The 20534-nt window shown below is 41.9% G+C and overlaps 1 protein-coding gene across 4 annotated transcripts in view; it reads left to right on the top strand.

Annotated features, from left to right (window-relative positions):
• Positions 1-20534, top strand: part of actn4 (actinin, alpha 4) — a 69493-nt gene that overhangs the window by 29259 nt on the left and 19700 nt on the right. For all 4 annotated transcript variants that reach the window (XM_037774588.1, XM_037774587.1, XM_037774590.1 and 1 more), the window contains exons 2-4: positions 14404-14518; positions 16431-16550; positions 19398-19484. In XM_037774588.1, the coding sequence (XP_037630516.1) occupies positions 14404-14518; positions 16431-16550; positions 19398-19484 (322 nt within the window). The remainder of the gene's footprint in view (positions 1-14403; positions 14519-16430; positions 16551-19397; positions 19485-20534) is intronic.

The following is a 20534-nucleotide window of genomic DNA, read 5'->3' as shown; positions in this document are numbered from 1 at the left end:
GGACGGAACCAAAAATAAATAAATTAATAAATTAATAAATAAATAAATAAAGAAGTGACTGTATAAATAAATAAATGTCATTAAATGAAGAAAAATAACATAAAAAATAAATTTACCCATTAATTTATTGATAAAATGTGACATGAATTGATATTTCTGTTATTTATTTTTGTATTAATTTTATTTTTTTTATTTACTCTTCTGTTTTATTTATTTATTTTTATTAATTTATAAATGTATTTTTGCATTTATTTATGTATTTATTTCTACGCTTTTTTTCTTTGCATTTCACCCTTTATTTATTTCCCAAAACTTATTTATTTCTGTATTCTTTTCTTTATGTACTTCTGCTTCATTATGCAAATGAGGGGGCTGTCACTATAAATACATTTGGGGAAATAAATAAAGGGTGAAATGCAAAGGGAAAAACGTGCAGAAATAAATAAATAAATACACATAAAAATGATAATAAAATAAATAAAACATAAATGCAAAAATAAATACATACATTTATACATAAATAAATAAAAGGGGAAATTAAACAGAAATGTAAATAAATAAGGGGAGTAATTCAAAGATAGATAAATAAAGAAGCAAATTAAAATTCTCATTCTAAGCTAACAAATAACGATAACGATTCTTAGTTTCAGGTGATTATACACAACATAGTTATGAATATTATATTGCATTTCTGCTAATAGATCTCCTGAAATTTAACACACTGGTCCTTTAAAATTAGCTTGACAACTGAATGGAAACACGACTACAAAGTCATTTATCAGAACAAACGGAACAAGATCCTCTCTGAAAGATGTCCAAGAGCCGAGTTTAACAGAGCTGAACAGCTGAATGTCCTCGATGGTCGACGTTTTTGACATTTTTCAGGGTTTAGGTTGTAACGTTTGTCCTGAAGACTTTCAGTTTTCTCATTAAACGTCGAGTTCTCTGGGTGGTATTCGTCCTCGGCGACTCCTCCGGCTCGTTGCTTCACAGAAAGTCACACTCGTTACCTTTTAAGGAAGAGCGATTTGTTAAAATGTGGCCTCGAGTGATCACACATACTTTGGAGGATTAATATTTTTAATCTGTGGGTGATTTCTTGTGGCCAAAGTCTTCTTGTCTGTGAGTGAAGTTCATGTGGTGGATTGGAGAAGCTCAGCATATAAGTAAAAAAAGACAGAAATTCTTCTAGTCTTTTAGAGAGACACCAAACCTTTACATGCTCTCCGTTGTGGATAAATGTGTCTGCTGAAAGCCTCAAATGTAAATGCAGTAGATGAAGAAATGAACATTGTGGTGGTCAGTGTCAACATCCAGTTATGTAACAGTGGAGCAACGTGGCCCAAAGTCCCCAACAGTTTATTATTGACACAGCCGGACGACATGGCCTCACATCATGTTGAAATCTCAGGTTGACAGACAAACCGCTTCGATACGAGAGCAGTGGAGGAAGTATTCTCACCTCCTTCTTCTACAAGCTAGTATGACATGGTTAGTACCGATGGATTCATCAGGTTTTCTAGTTTCATATGATACCAGTATCTTCACTCTAGCTTTAAAACTGAGTCCGCTACAACCTAAAAATCGCAAGTTGCGTTAATGCGTTAAAGAAATTAGTGGCGTTAAAACAAAATAGCGTTATTATCCCGTTAACTTTGACGGCCTTAGTAACTAAAGTTATCAGATAAATGGATGAAAGTATAAAGTTCAGTGTTTCCCTATGAGATGTTGATGAGAAGAAAGTGGCATAGAAAGAATAGACTTAAGTACAAGGACCTCAAATTTGTACTTAAGTACTTACTAAATGTACTTAGTTACATTCCATCACTGGTTCTATTATATAAGTGTCTCATGTTGGATTCAGAGTACGTAGAAACCCTGGATGAGTTTCCTTCTTTCACCGAGCCGGAGTATAAATAAAACCGACATGTTTCACGACATGAAGCCAGAAATAATAACATGCTGTTAATCTGCAGTTAAATGTGATGAATCAAATTATTGTCAAGAGAAAATGTTCATAAAAAAAACATTTAGCATCTTTTTAAAGTTGAAAAGCAGAAAAGAAATCTTTATAAGTTTATTTTCACCCTGCAAACGGACGTACACACAAGTATTTATTATTATGTTGATATTAATAATTTGTTCGTGTATCATACAGTCAGAGTGTAGAAAAACACTCTCCCGCTCTTTTGTAGGAGCAAGGACGCTGATCCTTAAAATAGGCCTCAGTGGCAGAGCAACCCGACCCCTGGACCGACTCTTTGAGCAACAAAGACAGGAAGAAGCATAAATAAATGAACAAATAACCACGTCGCTCCTCCTCCTCCTCCACCTCCTCTTCCCTCCTCACTCCCTTATTTCCTCTCCTCTCTCCTCTCCTCTCTCCTCTCTCGCCACCTTTTTACTGTAACTCTCATAAAACAGTATATCACTTAAAGCCAGCAGCTGATTAGTTTCATCATTCATCATCTGTTTAAATCGATCTAAAATAAAAACCATAATAGTGAGTGTTAAGCTGAGGCTTCTGTCTTCTGTGTCATCACATTGTAGCCTCGTGATGGCGTCATTACCTTACGTTACATGTGGTACAAAACATGGTGACAACGCTCTGTGGCGCCAGAGTATTGCCCCGTAATGGCCGAGGGGAATAGTTGTTTGCATGATCCTGTTTAACTCAACCTAAAATAAAAACCATAATAACTAGAGCATTCATTCTTTTTGCAGCAGAAAGCGAAGGCTTCTGTCTTTAGCGTCATCACGTTGTACACTCGTGATGACGTCATTACGTTACGTCAGAACGAAATTATCAAAACACCTTTGCACTTGATCTGTTCATAGAAATGAGTCTCATTAGGTCATCTAAAGGTTGTTGGATCCAGCATTACGGCCTGCTCCTCCAGCAGCGTGGTGTCGGTGTCGGCTCTCGTCGGGGACCGGCAGAGGAGGAGGAGCTGCTGCTGCCGGGCGCGGAGCTCTCCACCTCCCGGTGGAGCTCTGACTGCAGGTTGAAGGCGGCAGCAAAGCCGGATCTGGGTCTGTCTGTAACGGGCTGGTGGACCCGGTGGCACCGATCACGAGCATTAAGAAAAACTACATAGAGCCAATCTTCTCACTGATGGTGTAGTTGTTGTTTTTTAATGCAGGTCTTATAGAGGAGTCGGTGTTAAACTGAGACTGTTTCATAACCAGTTAACTTTAATATTTGTCACATTTCGTCTTTCCCACATTCATCACTTTCCCACTCTTTCCTCCTCCTCCTCCTCCTCCTCCTCCTCCTCCTCCTCCTCCTCCTCCTCCTCCTCTTGATCATCTCCTGGCTTCCCGTCCTCCTCTCTCCCTCCTCTGCATTTCCTCTCCTTAATCCTCCCTTTCCTTTGTTTCTGTGAGCTGCTGTATGGAGGCTCCTCCAGAGAGCTGTGTGTCTGTCTGGATGCAGTCTGTGCAGCTGGTTGGAAACAGTCTGCGTTGAGCTTGTTGACTCACATAATGGTATATCTGAGGGGCATTAAGGCCAGCCAAGAAGTACACAGCAATTACATGTTGTCAGCTCCCTCTGGGAGGCGTGTGCTCTGGTTAACTGACTACCTGTCAGCACATGAGGCAGGAGGGAGGCTCCCTCAGTCTGTGTGTGTGCTCACCTGTCCAGACTTGAGAGGATAATGAGACCAGGACAACCTCTGCAGCAGAGCTTCGTCACTCTCTCTCCTCTTCCTCATTCTTTCTTCTCTTTATTCATGATTAGCAGTCCTCTGATGACCACTAGTATTTAGGACATGAACATGTTGGCCTGCTTCTCTCCTCTCTGTAGATCAGGAGATGCAGATGGAGGCTGTTTCGTATAAAGAGCGACAAACGCTGCGTAGGGAGGAGGTCTGGGTGGATGGGTGGGTCTAAAAACACCAGACTTTCACCAGGAGACCGCTGTTAGTGTCCCGTGTGAATCCAGAAGTCAACGTTGATTTATTCCTGTGAAGACGGAAGTTTATTTTGTAAAGACTGCACGCATGTAACGATTGGAAGTTGACACGTGTTGCTGGACATTCGTAGGAAAACGCACGAAAAATGAGGAATAGCTTTTTGTACGATGTCATTAGTGGCGCAACGGTTCAACGCTCCGTTCCGTCCTCCGCACGACGCTTTGAGCATCGGGTTTAAATCTGAAATATATCACCAAATAGGCACTTTTGCTTTTCGCTTCGCTTCGCATCGTCTTGTCTGTCAACTCTGTCTCTCGTCCCGTGTGTGAAATATGACACCTGCTACTCTGAGCTGAGACTCCATGTGGAGCAGATGCATTCAAGGTCAGTTTGTAGCGTCCGTATTCCGACTTTGTTTTGATAACTCGGTGCTGATTCGCCAAAATTAGCTAAACAGGTTTTATTTCTGTAAAAAAAGCAAAATGACGGCGGGTACATGGGTACGTAATTTAATCGGTGTATACCTGACAACCGCAACAAGCCTACCCGGCGGGCCACCGGGCTTGCAATAGGCTGGCGGAAACCCTGGTATCCGATCGGTGCGTAGGCAGTCGTTCTCACTGATACCCGATTCCGAATTTTGGGCATCATCGGATGCATTTCCGATACTGGTATCGGAACAACTCTAGTTTGTATGTCAATCAACGGTTTGTTGTTTCACGGTTCGGTTTTGCATCTCTGGATATCATACAAACTGTTGTATGAGGATACGTCGGTGTGTGTTTGTTCACTTATTTAGCTGGAGGCTGGTTCTCCTTCTGAAGGTCCCACCGAGGGACGGTGTCGTGTTCCTGCACTGTGACTCTGGAGCCGTGCAGCAGCTCCACAGTAGCAAGCTGCAGATCCAGTTACACCACTGCTGCTGCTCTCTATGTATGAATGAATGAATGAATGAATGAATGAATAAATGGAGGCTGCATGCAACCAGAGTGCAGAAGAATCTAGAGTGCACATATTTCCTTTTTCTTTTTTGTGTCTAGATTTCTGTTCCAGCTCAGCGTGGTTGTAAAAAGAAGTTGTTTATTTCTGAAATGGAGTTTGAAGAATCTCAGTGTTTGTCTTGTGGTTTGCTCGACTCAACAGAGTTCAGTTGTTGTGACTCTAAAATGGAGAATTCTCAGATGTCGAGTTGCAAAATATACAGTGTGTGTAAAAGTACATTTGAGTTGAAGCAGTCTCATGGCTGCAGAAACTCCAATACCCAGACTACCATACTGTTTAGCCCTATATATTAGGGCTGTGAAAGTTAACGTGATAATAACGCGTTAATGCAAATTCGCTTTAAACGCCACTACATAGAGAGAAGAAACTGGTCTCATTAAACTACAAAACCTAAAGAATCCATCAGTACCAACCATGTCATACTAGCTTGTTGTGGAGGAGGTTAAATAACGCTACAAACCCCTTTTCAGACATGCCCACTTTATGATAATCACATGCAGTTTGTGGCAAGTCATAGTCAAGTCAGCACACTGACACACTGACAGCTGTTGTTGCCTGTTGGGCTGCAGTTTGCCATGTTATGATTTGAGCATATTGTTTTATGTTAAATGCAGTACCTGTGAGGGTTTCTGGACAATATCTGTCATTGTTTTGTGTTGCTAATTGATTTCCAATAATAAATATATACATACATTTTGCATAAAGCAGCATATTTCTCCACTCCCATGTTGATAAGAGGATTAAATACTTGACAAATCTCCCTTTAAAGTTCATTTTGAACAGATTAAAAAAATGTGATCTTAATTTGTGATTAATCACGATGAAATATTTTAATCCGTTATACGTAGTATGTTAAAAATACCAGGATGTCCTACTACATCTGGTCACATTTTGCAGAATGCAAGGCAGCATGCTTTTCAGGCTATTCTGACCCACAATCCTCTGGGAAGTGGATATATGAGCATGAGGGTCAAAGTTCAAGGCGCAATGTTATGATGAAGTAGTGCGTCCCAATTACATGCAGCCTGCATGCAACAGTACGTACTTTGTAAGAGCAGCTGCAGTACATATTAAAGTAAAAAGAAAATGTGATTGTGAACGTCGCCACTGTGTATGCATGTGTTGATGTGGAGAAATGCCTTTAAACTGTCAGCTCTGTACGTTACAGCACAAAGACCAACCTGTCCTCTGGAGCGCCTGCAGCTATAGAGTGTGTGACAGTAGTTAGCAGCGCTGCTGTGTCGCACGCCACAGCCCTTTTTTAATTGGCGTGTCTCTAAGAATAGGAGGCCTTGTTTCAGGCCAGGCCAGACTAGTTGCTGAGCTTTTATTCACAGGGCCAGGCAGGCCTGGTTTTGGCCCAGCTCAGTCTGGTACAGCCAGTCCAGTCCTGGTACGGCTCCGTCCAACTTCCTTGAGGTTGTACCTCCTGCCAGCAGGTCCCATAAAACTCCTTTAACTAGCAGCACAACTCTGCTCTTTGGTGCAGCAGCTCGCCATCTGCTGCCGGTGGACATTTTCATTCTGTGACACCACGCCCAGGCTTCACGTTCAATATATCTGCACCTTAAAGTTCAATACAACCAGTCTGACATTGTTTACATACATACAATATTACATTTTTTGCCTGTATTGTGAAAAAGACAATATTCCTACGAAGCTGTTTACACAGCTAAAATGAATATTCCACTAATATTCCTGTTGACAGGCAGCCGTGCATACTCTGGGCAAATATGCTGCTTTATGCAAAATATATGTATATATTTATTATTGGAAATCAATTAACAACACAAAACAATGACAGATATTGTCCAGAAACCCTCACAGGTTCTGCATTTAGCATAAAACAATATGCTCAAATCATAACATGGCAAACTGCAGCCCAACAGGCAACAACAGCTGTCAGTGTGTCAGTGTGCTGACTTGACTATGACTTGCCCCAAACTGCATGTGATTATCATAAAGTGGGCATGTCTGTAAAGGGGAGACTCGTGGTTACCCATAGAACCCATTTTCATTCATATACCTGGAGGTCAGAGGTCAAGGGACCCCTTTGAAAATGGACATGACAGTTTTCCTCGCCAAAATTTTGCGTAAGTTCTAGTTTTGTAGTTTCATAAGATACCAGTATCTTCACTCTAGCTTTAAAACTGAGCCCGCTACAACTTTCGGAAGATTGATTGTGTTAATGCGTTATTATCGCATTAACTTTGACAACCCTAAATACTATAGACTAAAATAAAACAAATATATACTGTGTATAAATAAAGACAGAGAATGTAATAAAATAAATAATAAGAGGTATATGAAACTAAAATAAGAATACAATATACACACACTGCATATACAAGAGCATAAGGAAACAAGAAAATACTAGTTGTTTGTTCAAAGTGACACCAGAAGGAAGGTTTGTGTGTTCAGAGTGTGTTTTGATAGAAACATGACGAGCTGACACAGAAACAACAGACTGCCGGCGTGTTTTAAGAGTGAGCTCATCGGTGTTCGCAAGAAAATAAGGGTGTGTGATGCAGAAAACACACACACATGCACACACACACACACACACACACACACACACACACACACACACACACACACACACACACACACACCTGACGTTGTGCAGAGAATGCCAGGCACTTAACATTGTGTTCAACCTGGCTCATTCTTCCCAGGTGTAGCAAGGCACACCCTTATCTGCCTCTGTGTGTGTGTGCGTCTGTGTGTGTGCACACTTGGGTATACATACAAATGAAGTTGGCCATGTAGTCAGAAAAGTGCACATTCATTGAGAAATCGGATGTATGAATAATTGGTGTGTAGGTATGCTTGAAATAGAGTTGAAGTGGGCTATACACAGATATGATAGGCGTGTGTGTGTGTGTGTGTGTGCGTGTAGTTAGACGTTGATTCTTGTCTCTTAAGCACATTCCTATCCAAGGAGTGGCAGTAAAAGGTGTAAAGATGGACAGCATCAGTCTGTATGTATGTTGTATGTGTGTTGTCTCATCGTGTTGCCTGGTAGTCTGATACTGAAACTAGAAAGCTTTCACAACACACGGCCGTTGAGAAATGGCACGATGCCCCATTTCATTAGTGCCGGTTCTTTAAGAATGATAGTGTAAGAGCTGTAGTCTGTTTCCCATGACTTGCATCAGTGTGCGTGTGCGTGCACGTGTGTGTGCGTGCGTGCATGTGTGTGCGTGCATCGCTCTGCTTTAAGGCTGGCCCAAACTAAAATCATTTTATCAGATCTTAACAGATGTGTAAAATATGAGATGATAACTGTTCCAGATGTGCAGGTAGGGGCGCTGTTTTACAAAAAAAAACCTTATTAAAATCTGATTTTGGATATTTGGTTTTATTTCAGTATCGGTGTGGAGACATTTAGGCAGGGTATCGTATCATAGTCATCATTTTGGTATCGTGACAACACTATTGTCTCACATGCATGTTTTTATGTTTGTATTTGTGTGTGTATTTATGTGTGTTACTGCGGGTTGTTTGCCTTTTAGAGTGTAAAACTACTGCCGAGGTCCTCTCTTTGAAACAAGTGATATCCATCCGAACCTTGACCTTTGACCCTGTCGGCCCAGTTAGAGATCAGAGTTGAAAGACAGTTGTGGGAGGGGTCACACTGATGACTCCATTACAGGTATAAATATATATATATGTGTGTGTGTGTGTGTGTGTGACAGAGATCAAACGGCTGACCCCAGCAGACCCCGTTAGCCTCCCTCTGGTCTCCACACCGTAAAGCAGCGAGGACACAGTTGTATATCTGCCACGGAAGGAGACGTGTTGGACAACTTAACCACTTCCAGACTCACTCACAGTTTCTCCAGGACACAAACAACAAAGATGTCTGAACCCTCGTCGGTCACACACAAGTTTGATGAGAGAAATAGAATAGGAGCACAGAAGAAAATGTCGATTGTTGTTAGTTGTTATGGTGACAACACACGGTGGGTGTGTGTGGTCACAGCTCGCCGGTTGCTTGTCCTTCTCCGGAGCGGCGGCGAGTGAAGCGAAGGGTCCGTGACCCAGCGCTTGTCTGGCGATAGCAATGTGCTTTCCTACGCTGTTATGTTACTCATTTACTCCGGCTCTCTGGGCTTCGTGTCTTTGTAGGGGAACGTATATTTTAGGCGTTATCGCGTTGTGTCTGAAAGGACCTTCAGTGATTGAGAGAAGGAGAGAGAAGGAGAGAACTAAGAGAAAGAAATACCCAAAGTGGAGGCAAACAAATGAATGAATGAATGAAAACTGATGAATTTTGACCTTAAACGGTGAGATCAGAGGAGAGTCCTGGTTAGACGATGGTCTTCACTGTGGTCACAACTCTTATGCAATAAACACTGGAGGATTAGAGAACGACGCCGAGCATGTGAACCGTCTTAACACTCCCCATCCAGCTCTGCTCGGCCGTCAGCTTGTTATCTGTGTCCTCAGCTCAGGTCAGAAATCCTCTCATCTGATCTGATCTGATCTGTGTAGCCAACAGCGAGCAGGTTTAACAGGCTTCACTGGACTCTCTCCAGGAATTAGGCTCAGTTCATTTTTAATTCAGTCAATTCAGCAGGCAGAGAATCAAAACTGGAGCTCTTCTGACACAAAGAGAAGCTTAAACATACCGATGTCTTGTCAACTAATATTGAATATTTTCTGGTTTCTTTCCTCCTCTGTGACAGTAAACTGAATATCTTTGAGTTGTGGACAAAACAAGACATTTGAGGACGCCGTCTTGTGCTTTGGGAAACACTGATCGACATTTTATATGATATGAATATCTAACTTTAATGCAACCAGAGTCGGCGTGTAAACGTGACACAACGTGAGGTCGTATTTATTTTTAAATGTGCGACACTTTCGGATGAAAAATACGGTCTGAAGCGGTTAAACTAATGCTTGTGAAGTTTAATAGACTTCCATCAACAAGCTGCCAACCTGTTTGCACAAGGGAAATAAAGGTCAGGCCACGGTGCATGTGAGATATCACACGATACGGTTGTTGTCACATGCTGCACCTGATGCAGAACTGTGGGCATTAACTCCAACGTGTTGGATGAAGGACGAGTATGAAGCGTTGAACCAGGATTGTTGCAGCTGTTTTCTTGTGTCCACTCAGCTGGTTCAGTCTCTATCTGAGCCTGTCTGTGCCAGTTTCAAACACGCAGCAGCGACACACCTCGTCCTACCTGAGTGACATAAGGCAGCCAGAGGCGTGCTGCATTTACCCACAATGCAATAAGCTAACTGAAGTCGTTGTCACAGACCCAGAACAGCCTGTAGCCCTCTCTTAGCAGCGTACTTCTAGCTCTGATGAAGCCAGGCTGATAGTTGGAGCCTAAGAGGGTCTGACCTCTGACCCCTGGCCCTCGGAGGGAGGGGATGAAAGCTGTATAATCTGTTGTGGCGTCATAGAGAACGTAAAGTTCTCCGGCTCTCTGCAGGTCTCAACCTGTTGCTGTTTTACTCTCGTCCTCCTTGCCACCACTCCCAGCGGCAACGCTCCTGTTGGAACAGAGCCCTCGTTTAGTAAAGCTGCTCTCTGCTACAGTTCACGCTCCTAAACTTGCTTTTTAAATTCTAAACTTCTCAGAAACCCTCCGTGTTCCTCACTTTGCTGGAGACAATGGTCTAACGGGGTATCTTTTTTTAAAAATAATTTTTCTAGTGGTTTTGCATGTGTAATGAAACAAGGCAGACAAGACATACTTCATAAATAAATAAGTAAATAATAAAAATAAGTATAATAATAATATTAATTAATTAATGAATAGATAAATAATGACATTAAAACCTGTCTCCCCCCCTTAATAAAAATAAATTACATTTAATTTTGCATATATGATGGTAACCGTAAGACAAAAAAAACAACAATGGGTATCTAAATCAAAAATAAGTTAATAAATAAATAAATGACTCAGTAAATACAAAAATATGTCATTAAATGCAGCAAAAGTAATATTGAAAATAAATGTAGCATTAATTAATTGATAAAATGTGACAAAAAATTATATTTCTTTATTTATCTTTGTATTCCTTCCCTTATTTATTAACCCTTCTGTTTAATTTTCCCTTTTATTTATTTATGTATTTCTTTTTATTCATTATTTTATTTTTTTATTTATATTTTATTTAATTTATTTTTAAATGTGTTTATTTATTTATGTATTTATGCATGTATTTATTTAATTGTTTATTTCTGCATGATTTTCCCTACATTTCTGCCTCATTATGCACATGAGGGGGCTGTCACTCAACGTGTGTCATCACGGGGACTGAAATATCCATTTATGTCACATTTTTAACAATTAATTAATAGCTACATTTATTTTTTATATTACTTTTGCTGTATTTAGTGACGTATTTATTTATTTATCGAGTCATTTGTTTATTTATTCATTTATTTTTGGAGATAATAAATCTCATTCTCTACACTGGTTACATGTAAATGTGCCAGATTAGCACTGATGCCCTCTGATACCTTAAAATCCCAGAAGTATCTAAAAACATTGACGTTTAAAGGATTGACGTTGTGTGTTGAACATCCTGGGTACAAAAGGCAGTAAAAGAAAGAGAGAGGGAGGTGCTGATCCTGTGCTCCTGTAAAAGATGTTTGTTTTTAGAGCATTTTCTTTTCCTAAAACAAGAAATAATACACGTCTTGTTGACGTTTTCTGATGGTGATCACAAACTGGAGGTCGTTCCACCTTTTTGTTTCAGTTGACCGTGTGTTTAAATCAGTGATGGATGCAGCTCCACTCTGTGTTAAACTAAGCTGGAACTTCCTGTCTTTGCAGCACCACTTCCTGTCTGCATTGTTGTGTGTATGTGTGTGTGTGTGTGTGTGTGTGTGTCTGTGGCGGGTGTGTGTGTGTGTGTGCTGTGTGTGGTGTGTTAGAGGTGGCCCCCCGAACTTTGTCTGTATGTCTGTTTGTTTATGTGAAATGTATCTCCCCTTCCTCCCTCCTCAGTCAGTCCAGTCTCAGACATGGAACTCTATATATATATTTATATATTTATATATATATATAAATATATATAAATATTATATATATATAAATATATCATTTTGTGTGTGTGTGTGTTGGGGGAGTCGGGGGTTGGTATCGGGCGGTCTGGGGGAGGGTCACACACACAGAGAGAGAGAGAGAGTAGGCTGAGGGAGAGTACAGGGGGTGAAGGGTGCTATTATCCACAAGGCTCAATGGACGCTTTGTGCCGGTGGCCACGGTGGGACGCTAGGACGGCGGGGAGAGGGGCCGGGCGGCGAGCAGCGAGCAGCGCCCTGTCATAATGTTTTAGAACACACAGCGCAGGAGAGAGGAGGAGGTGGAGGAAGGGTCAATTAGATTGATACTCAGTGATGCTTTATGTAAAATAGTGCAAAAAGTGTGAGCCTGAAGTGAAACATTTATTTTCATCATCAGTTCATCTCTGGTAGTAATTGATTAAAATAATTGATTTTGATAATCGATTAATCAGTTTGAGTAAGAAAACAAATTCTGATTCCAGCTTCTTATATGTGAATATTTTCTGGTTTCTTTCCTCCTCTATGGCAGTAAACTGATTATCTTTGAGTTGTGGACAAAATGAGACATTAGAGGACGTCATCTTGGGCTTTGGGAAACACTGATCGACATTTTTCACTATTTTCTGACATTTTATTACACAGCTGTGTTGAATACTCGATTCTGGTTGGTCAATCACGGCGTTCTGCGGTCTGTTATTTCTGTATAACAGACCATTGCTATGGACGCAGTTCTGATGTCGGACTCTGGGTGACCATTTTTGTGTCAAAATATAGATTTCTTCAGTAGGTAACCGTGTAATAAGCGGGATAATGTACAGCTAGCGGGTCACTGTTGTGAAAGAATCCTCTTCAGGGCGATGAGAGACCCCGATGCGAAGCGGAAGCATCACCCTGTTGGGGATTCTTACACAACACCTGATCTCTAGTATTTTATGATAAGTTGTTTAGTCTGTGAAATGTTGAGAAATGCTCATCTTTATTTCCCAGTCTAGACATCAAAGGTAGTCGATACTAATACCAGTGAATTTCCACGATTCTCGATACCCAATTATATACCACGGTAAAAAAAAAAAATAGGAAAATAATGAGACTTTATTCCTCAGGTAGAGCTCAATGACTGTAAGAAAACAACAGAGGCTTTACACACACACACTCTCTCTATATATATATATATCCTCATATTGCAAGCAGTAGTTTAAACTCACTGACATGGTAACAGACCATTAGACCATTAGACCATTAAATATTTATTTAAAATGCTAACGTTATATTTTGATGACAATAAAAAAAAGCATAACTTTTCAGAGATTTAGCTATAAACAATAAAAGATAGAAATTCAGTTCAGTCTTTTCCCCAACGTGTGAAACCTCTTCTCGAACAAATAAATAAAGGATCTCTGAAAAAGTAAACAAACCCAACATCTCGACGCTGCTGCATGGCGCTCCGACACACAGAGAGCAGAGGACAGAAGCCTTCAGAGAGTTACTCGCCAAACGGAAAATCCACCCGCATTTGGCGCTTGTTAGTTTCGGACCCTGATTACAGGCATCGTATTGTACCTTCGGTACTGTAGAAAAAGAGTACCGTCACGTTTTTAGACTTTTGGCATCGACGCGGTACCGAAGTATCGGTTCTCGTGACAGCCCTATTTAGGACTCAGAGTTTAGGACTTGAGACTGATTTGTGACTTTCAGAACAATGACTTGGTGCCACTTCTGATGGACTCTCTCTCAAAGTGGGGTATTAGGGTTTGGAGTGTGCAGGGCCGACCTTCAACATGTATTTTGGGGCATTTTTAGGCCCTAAATTAAGTAACAAGTCAGGAAAAAAAATTGTTTTGACACATTGATTGATGAAGAGCCATAACTGTGATTTTGGCGTGACAGAGCTCTCCACAGTCCCGTGCCTACCTCAGTGCCACAAACACTGCTTCACAATAAAATAATTCAAAACACATTTGTGAGGAATGTTGGCCAACCAGAAGCACAAAAACACGGATTCCAACCAGCTATTGATGTGTGAGATTTCTGCCGGTTGTGTCTTTTCCCCAGATGTTTGTGTTTGTGATTTGGTACACCATCCTGATATTTAATTACACGTTATGTTCAGTTTGATTTCTGTCTGGGTTTCACGTCGTAACGGGATCTATTTCTAAGGTTTGCAGATGAAAAGCAGAAAGTGGGTGTTGACTCTGTTAAAGAGTGCATTGTTTTATTCATCATTTTATCTTTGTGACATATTATAGTTAAAATAGTTCTTTGAGATCACTCTTCGCTATCGGTATTGTATATTTCTTCTGCTACTTCCTGTCTCCTCCCCGACCTCCCTTCCTGTCTATTGAATTTCTTTTATTCTCGATTCAAAGCGTTTATTGTCATAAAAGCTGTAAAAACATGACGCCGCTGGCTCTGAATAATCACCACTTGTCTCCTGTTTCTGTGCAGACATTCACGGCGTGGTGCAACTCCCACCTGAGGAAGTCCGGCACGCAGATCGATAACATCGAGGAGGACTTCAGGGATGGGCTCAAACTCATGCTGCTGCTGGAGACCATCTCAGGTAAGGACGACCTCAAAAGCACCGGAAAACTAAGCTTAGTGAAAGTTTTTAATTAAACTGAAATGGCTGCGATGTTTCACACAGGAGCCGCAGGGAAAGCCATCCAGCCCACCACGCACGCACGCACGCACGCACGCACGCACGCACGCACGCACGCACGCACGCACGCTCGCACGCACACACAAACACACACAGAGACAAACACATGCTGATTTTCAAAGCTGTGTCTGAGCTGTCAATCAAAGTGTTTTCAGATGTTAAAGATGCACAACATCTCCAGGGCGTTTCCAACCTCAGTATGGATCACAGGCACTTAAAGGGATAGTTCATGTGTTTTGAAGTGGGGTTGTATGAGATACTGATCCATAGTCAGTGTATTACCTACAGTAGATGACGGTCGGCACGCCCCCAGTTTGGAGAAACAGACAGGAGTACCAGCACGGGAGCAAAGCAATGTACTGCTGTGGATGGGGGCAGCAGTTAAACGTATTTTAGACACCTAAAAACATCAACATCAGTTTAAGTGTACGCTATATTTAGAATATTTTCACTGCTTTACCTCGCTGTCAGACAGCCCTTTCTGATGGAGAACTGAGGCTGTTATCTATGCTCTCTTCAAAGCAACCAGAATACATTGGAAAAAAACAGTAATTTACCTCATAGAACACGGGGGTTGCCAGTCTACCGCTGCCTCGATCGATTAGTTTGATTGTGTTTTGGGCTGTACACATGTCACATCTAAACTATTTTTTTTTTTTCAATGTGCTTGGGAGGTTGCGCTCCTGTGCACCTGGCGTTACTAAGCAACCAAAACCTGCATGTTGCGAAGACGATGATGAAGTCGCGGTAATTTAGCAGTAAAAGCCTCGCTGACTAAACTAACACTAGCCGGTAAAATAGTGCGTGGGACAGATTATAAAGCTCTGAGAAGCCCTGCACTAAAATGATGAATCTCTCCTCCGTATATTTACTTTAAACTGATATTTAGAGAACAAAGAAAAGACGTCTGCCGGCTGTGATTGGTTGTTCCCCGTCACATGACATGCAATGCGCGCTGCAGCGTTGAACTATTTTTATCTCGGGGCGTGACGGCTGACGGCCCCGAGATAAAAATATGTGATTGTGAACACTTGCATGAGGCGACGGCGTCGCTCTCACGTTTGAGCGCGCCGTCCGCATGTCTACATTGACAACAATGGAATTGAGGGCGCAAAAAAACGTGGCATGTGTATAATTCATCCTTATTGTGTGACTTTGGTGTTTTTAAAGTGTTAGTTTGGATTCACAAAAGTCACGCAATAACACAAACACGGGGTCAAACTAAAGTTTTTTTCAATAGAGTCTGGTTTGGTGAGAGCAGGTAACGGCTTCAGTTCCCCGTCAGAAACACAGACTGTATATCTGTCTGACGGCGAGGTAAAGCAGTGAAAATATTCTAAATATAGCGTACACTTAAACTGATATTGATTTTTTAAAGTGTCTAAAAGGCAATTTTTCTGCTGCCCCCGTCCACAGCAGTACATTGCTTTGCTCGTGTGCTGGTACTCCTGTCTCCATCTACTGTAGGTAATACACTGACTATGGATTAGTATCTCATACAACCACACTTCAAAACACCCGAACTATCCCTTTAAAGAAACAGTGGAAACACCCGGCTACAGATCATCTGTCATGGCCGCGGTCCTCTCCAGGTTTCTTGTTTAATTGCAGGTTGAAGCAGAGTAGATGAATGAAATCTGGCTTCCTGTTTCACGCCAACGTCGCTGCTGTTACTTTAACTGTCCTGACTGACTGTTGTTCTGCTGAGCCTGTGGAAACATGCTCAGCTCTCGTCACCACCACAGCTCACTGTTTGTTTGTTCCTCTGTGTGTGTGTGTGTGTGTGTGTGTGTGTGTGTGTGTGTGTGTGCAGGCGAACGGTTACCCAAGCCTGAGCGAGGCAAGATGAGGGTCCACAAGATCAACAATGTTAACAAAGCCCTGGACTTCATCGCAGGCAAAGGAGTCAAGCTGGTCTCTATTGGAGCAGAGGGTGAGCTGGCATTCATGTGCACACATACAAATATAATAGATGCACATTACACCAAACACGTCCTTCTGATGAGCTAAAACATCCCCAGACCTCAAACTACATCTCATTCCTCCATCTCCGTTCTTCTCAAGACAAACAGTAATGACCTTTGGACTGACGGCTGCAGTTGGCTGCACAGCACACTGAGGCTAAAGTAATATTTCATTAAAGTAAGGGCTGTCAAACGCAAATTCGTTTTAACGCCACTCATTTCTTTAACGCATTAAAGCAACTTGCGATTTTTAGGATGTATAGTGAAGATACTGGCATCAAATGAAACTAGACAACCTGAGCAATCCATCGGTACCAATCATGTCATACTAGCTTGTCTCAAAGGAGGTTAAATAACGCTCCAAACTTGCGCAAAATTTTGGCGAGGAAAAACTGTCCAGGCCATTTTCAAAGGGGTCCTTTGACCTCTGACCTCCAGATATGTGAATTAGCTAACAGTTAACGCTAACTAGCTCTCGTCCTGCTGATTTCAACACAGATTTGTTTTTCACAATGAAGCATCAATCCCCTTGGTACCGAAAAATATTTTTTTCCCATCACAAACTCAAATTCAGAGCATTAAGTTGATGCTCTTCTCTAATGACGTCTTTAATTATTGCAGTTGTTATTAACAGAATAAACAGAACTGAACGGAGGTCCAGGTTTGGGGAACTATATCACTCTGTCCCGTCAGCTGGAGGACGGTGACCTTTCTCCTACTTTATCAGGACAAACGGGACGTTCCTGCCACATGACACGGCTGATACTGAAAGTTGCCCAAATTACTGCAATACTGCACACTCTGAACACACACACACACACACACACACACACACACTCTGAACACACGCACACACACACTCTTTCTGGCCTTCTATGAAAGCTGCCCACTAAAGGTCAAGTACTGGAAAGAGACGGAGAGAAAAATGCAGACTTAGAAGAAGGGAGAGGAAAAAATGGAGGGCTGGTGGTGAGGAGATGAGAGAGGAGGACGTCCTACACAAATAGTTGCTTCACCAGAAGAACATTTTCAACATTTAAATGCATCAATCTGGAGCACTTTGAGAGCAAGATTTATGAGGCTAGATGTGTGAAGAACTTAGTGCTCTAGTAAACACTTTAATCATAAAGGTCGTAGGGTTATGAATGCTGATGGCAAAAAGTCACACAGCATAATCATGGTAAACGAGTAGGGATGTCCATAATTAACTGTTTAACCGTTAACCGACATTAAGCATTTTAACCCATTAACGCTATCGGTTAAAACGGTTAAAAGAAATGTTAATAATTATTAAAAAGCTGAGAAAAACTCATCACTTAAAGGAGGAAAGCTGGTCCACCTTAAGAGAGTCTGAGCCGGCGTTCTCGCTTGAGAGGAGGAGATGTAGCCTCGTAGCATTTATTCACTGACAAATAAACTGTACACACACTGTCTGCTACACCTACGTTCACAGCTGGAACGCCACCGACAACACACACACGGTCTGTCGGAAACTTGCTGAAGTTACGCTGCACTGACAGACTGTATGTACGGTGAGCACGAAGCTGCCAGCAGAGCTACACAAACAAACAAACACACTGTCGGACAATTGCTATCGTTAATCCGGGCAGACAAAGTGTCGTTACGCCGGGCAGACACACAGCTGACAACCTGCTAAACTAAACTAAATGTGCGGTGGAGACTTTTACTGGGAAAGTGGCTGCATGTCTGCGTCACTACACGCAGCATCGTAGCTGCTAAGTTAACGCTCCCTGACGGGTGAACTGGGGACTCAGTTGTCTGTTGCGCTCACACACTGCAGCTGGTGCGAGGCACAAAGCTTGTTGGTTAACGGTTAATAATCGGTTAACGAGGGTCGGTTATTGGTTAAGAACATTTTTCAAAATGAGCATCCCTAATCTGAGGTTAAGTGTCTTGCTCGAGGACACTTTGACAAGTGACTGGAGGAGCCGGGGATCGAACCGCTGACCTTCCAATTGATTGGGCATCAACCTCGCATTTCTGCACGTATTGTCAAGAGAAAAAAAATTTACTTGAAGCGTAAATAAAGGCTTCAGTTCAGGTTATGGTAACGTGAGACTCAGCTGAGACGGAGTCGTGCAGACAGCTACAGCTAGAGTGAAAAATCTAATTCAAACATCTTTTTTACCGCGTTGCACTATGTAGGGGCGTTTGCAGTGATTCGAGACCTTAAAGAGAAAGTGGGACAGGGCCGTTAAGTTTACTTCCAGCGTTCATGGGACAAACTGACAGCTGATTGATAAACTGGAAGATGACGCAGGTGAAAGAAGAAAGGACTGATGGATGAATAGTTTCAATACTATGAGTGGAATGTGACCCAGACTACATACAGTACACACCTCCTCACTGACACATCATTGTGTTCATTAACCTGCCAGGTATCTCTGGATCGCGGTGGGAAAGCTGAGATCATGATATTTTAAATACCAGACTAATGGCAGCTAAATATATTTATTCATGTCTTTAGATGATGTTATAAAGGCTAATATTGATTTCACTGCACACACCTTCACAGTCTAATCAATTAAATACCAATATTTGTCTCTTAAACGATCAACTGTATTTTATATCTTCAATAATTTAATGTTTTTCATGAAAGAAATCCCGTTAAAGCAGCTCACCAGAAAGAGAAACCTGGAAGCTGTGGGACATGAAGTGCGGTTGTGTGTGGGCGTGTTGGCGTTATTAAATGAAAGAGCAGATGTAACGTTGTAAAAACAGTGAATCTAGATGCAACTAAAGAAATGTGCTGATTGATTGAGACAATTTTATTTATTTTATTTATTTTTGTGCAGAAATCGTGGACGGAAACGCCAAGATGACCCTGGGAATGATCTGGACCATCATCCTCCGCTTCGCCATCCAGGACATCTCTGTAGAAGGTACAACTTCCTGCTTTATGTGGGAGAGAGAGCCCTCTTGTTGATGTTACTACGTTTTATAGTTTTGTGTCGTTGGATTATTTAATTTATCATCATTACTATTAGTTATGTGTCTACTTTTTGTTTAAATGTCTGTTAGTTTGGTGCATCTCAACAGATTTATAAGGCAGCCTTTTCCGACGAGGAACTGCAGCCGTTGTATCCATCTACGCTCTCTCCAAAGCCGCCAGACTCCATTGAAAAAAACACAAATCCTCGCAGAACACAGGAGTTGCTGGTCTACCGCTGTTTGTGCTATTATGTGACTTGACAATAACACAAACAAACTAATCGAGGCAGTGGTAGACCAGCAGCTCCCGTGGTCTGCAAGGTTAAATTAGTGTTTTTTTCAATGGAGTCTGGTGGTTTTGGCGAAAGCATAGATAACAGCTTCAGTTCCCCGTCAGAAACATAGACTGTATAGCTGTCTCACGGCAAGGTAAAGCCTGGTTCATGGTCGCCATAGTGAAGCAGACGCGAGGTGCGCGCGCCAGAAAATTGCGTCGAAGGCTAGGCAAGTTGTCGCGGTGCTCTGTCGTGCACCTCTACATTTTTCTAACTACACACCGACTGCTGCGCTGCACTTTTCGTCTCAACATGGATGCCTTCGGGGGAAAACTCGCGGAGCAGGTTCACCTGTACAGACGTCTCTACAGCTGTTCATTGAGAGACCATAGGGACGGTCACATGACATTAAATACTTGGAAAGAAACAGGCAACACACTGGGGAGAGAGAAGAGGCTTTCTGCTGCAGGCTGTGAAAGAATATGAGAAATCGTTTTGTAAAAGCTAAAAAAAAAAAAAGGTCTCATGGAAAGAGTGGCGACCCGAGGGGAAGCACCGAGAGACAGAAAGTAATTTAGGCTTGGAGGTAAGCGACAGTAATTATTACAGTACACTGATGCATTGCTTGGCGGTACGTCAGTGTTTACTACTGTTGCCAGGCAACCTACTTTCCTTTCCGGTACCACTCGTTGACTTCTTGCTCCTGGCGTTTTGGAGCATATTGCA

Source organism: Sebastes umbrosus, chromosome 7 (assembly GCF_015220745.1).
Source record: "Sebastes umbrosus isolate fSebUmb1 chromosome 7, fSebUmb1.pri, whole genome shotgun sequence".
In the NCBI taxonomy this organism is placed as follows: Eukaryota; Metazoa; Chordata; class Actinopteri; order Perciformes; family Sebastidae; genus Sebastes; species Sebastes umbrosus.
Note: the sequence above shows the minus strand (reverse complement) of the source record. Positions and strands in the feature narration are given on the sequence as shown.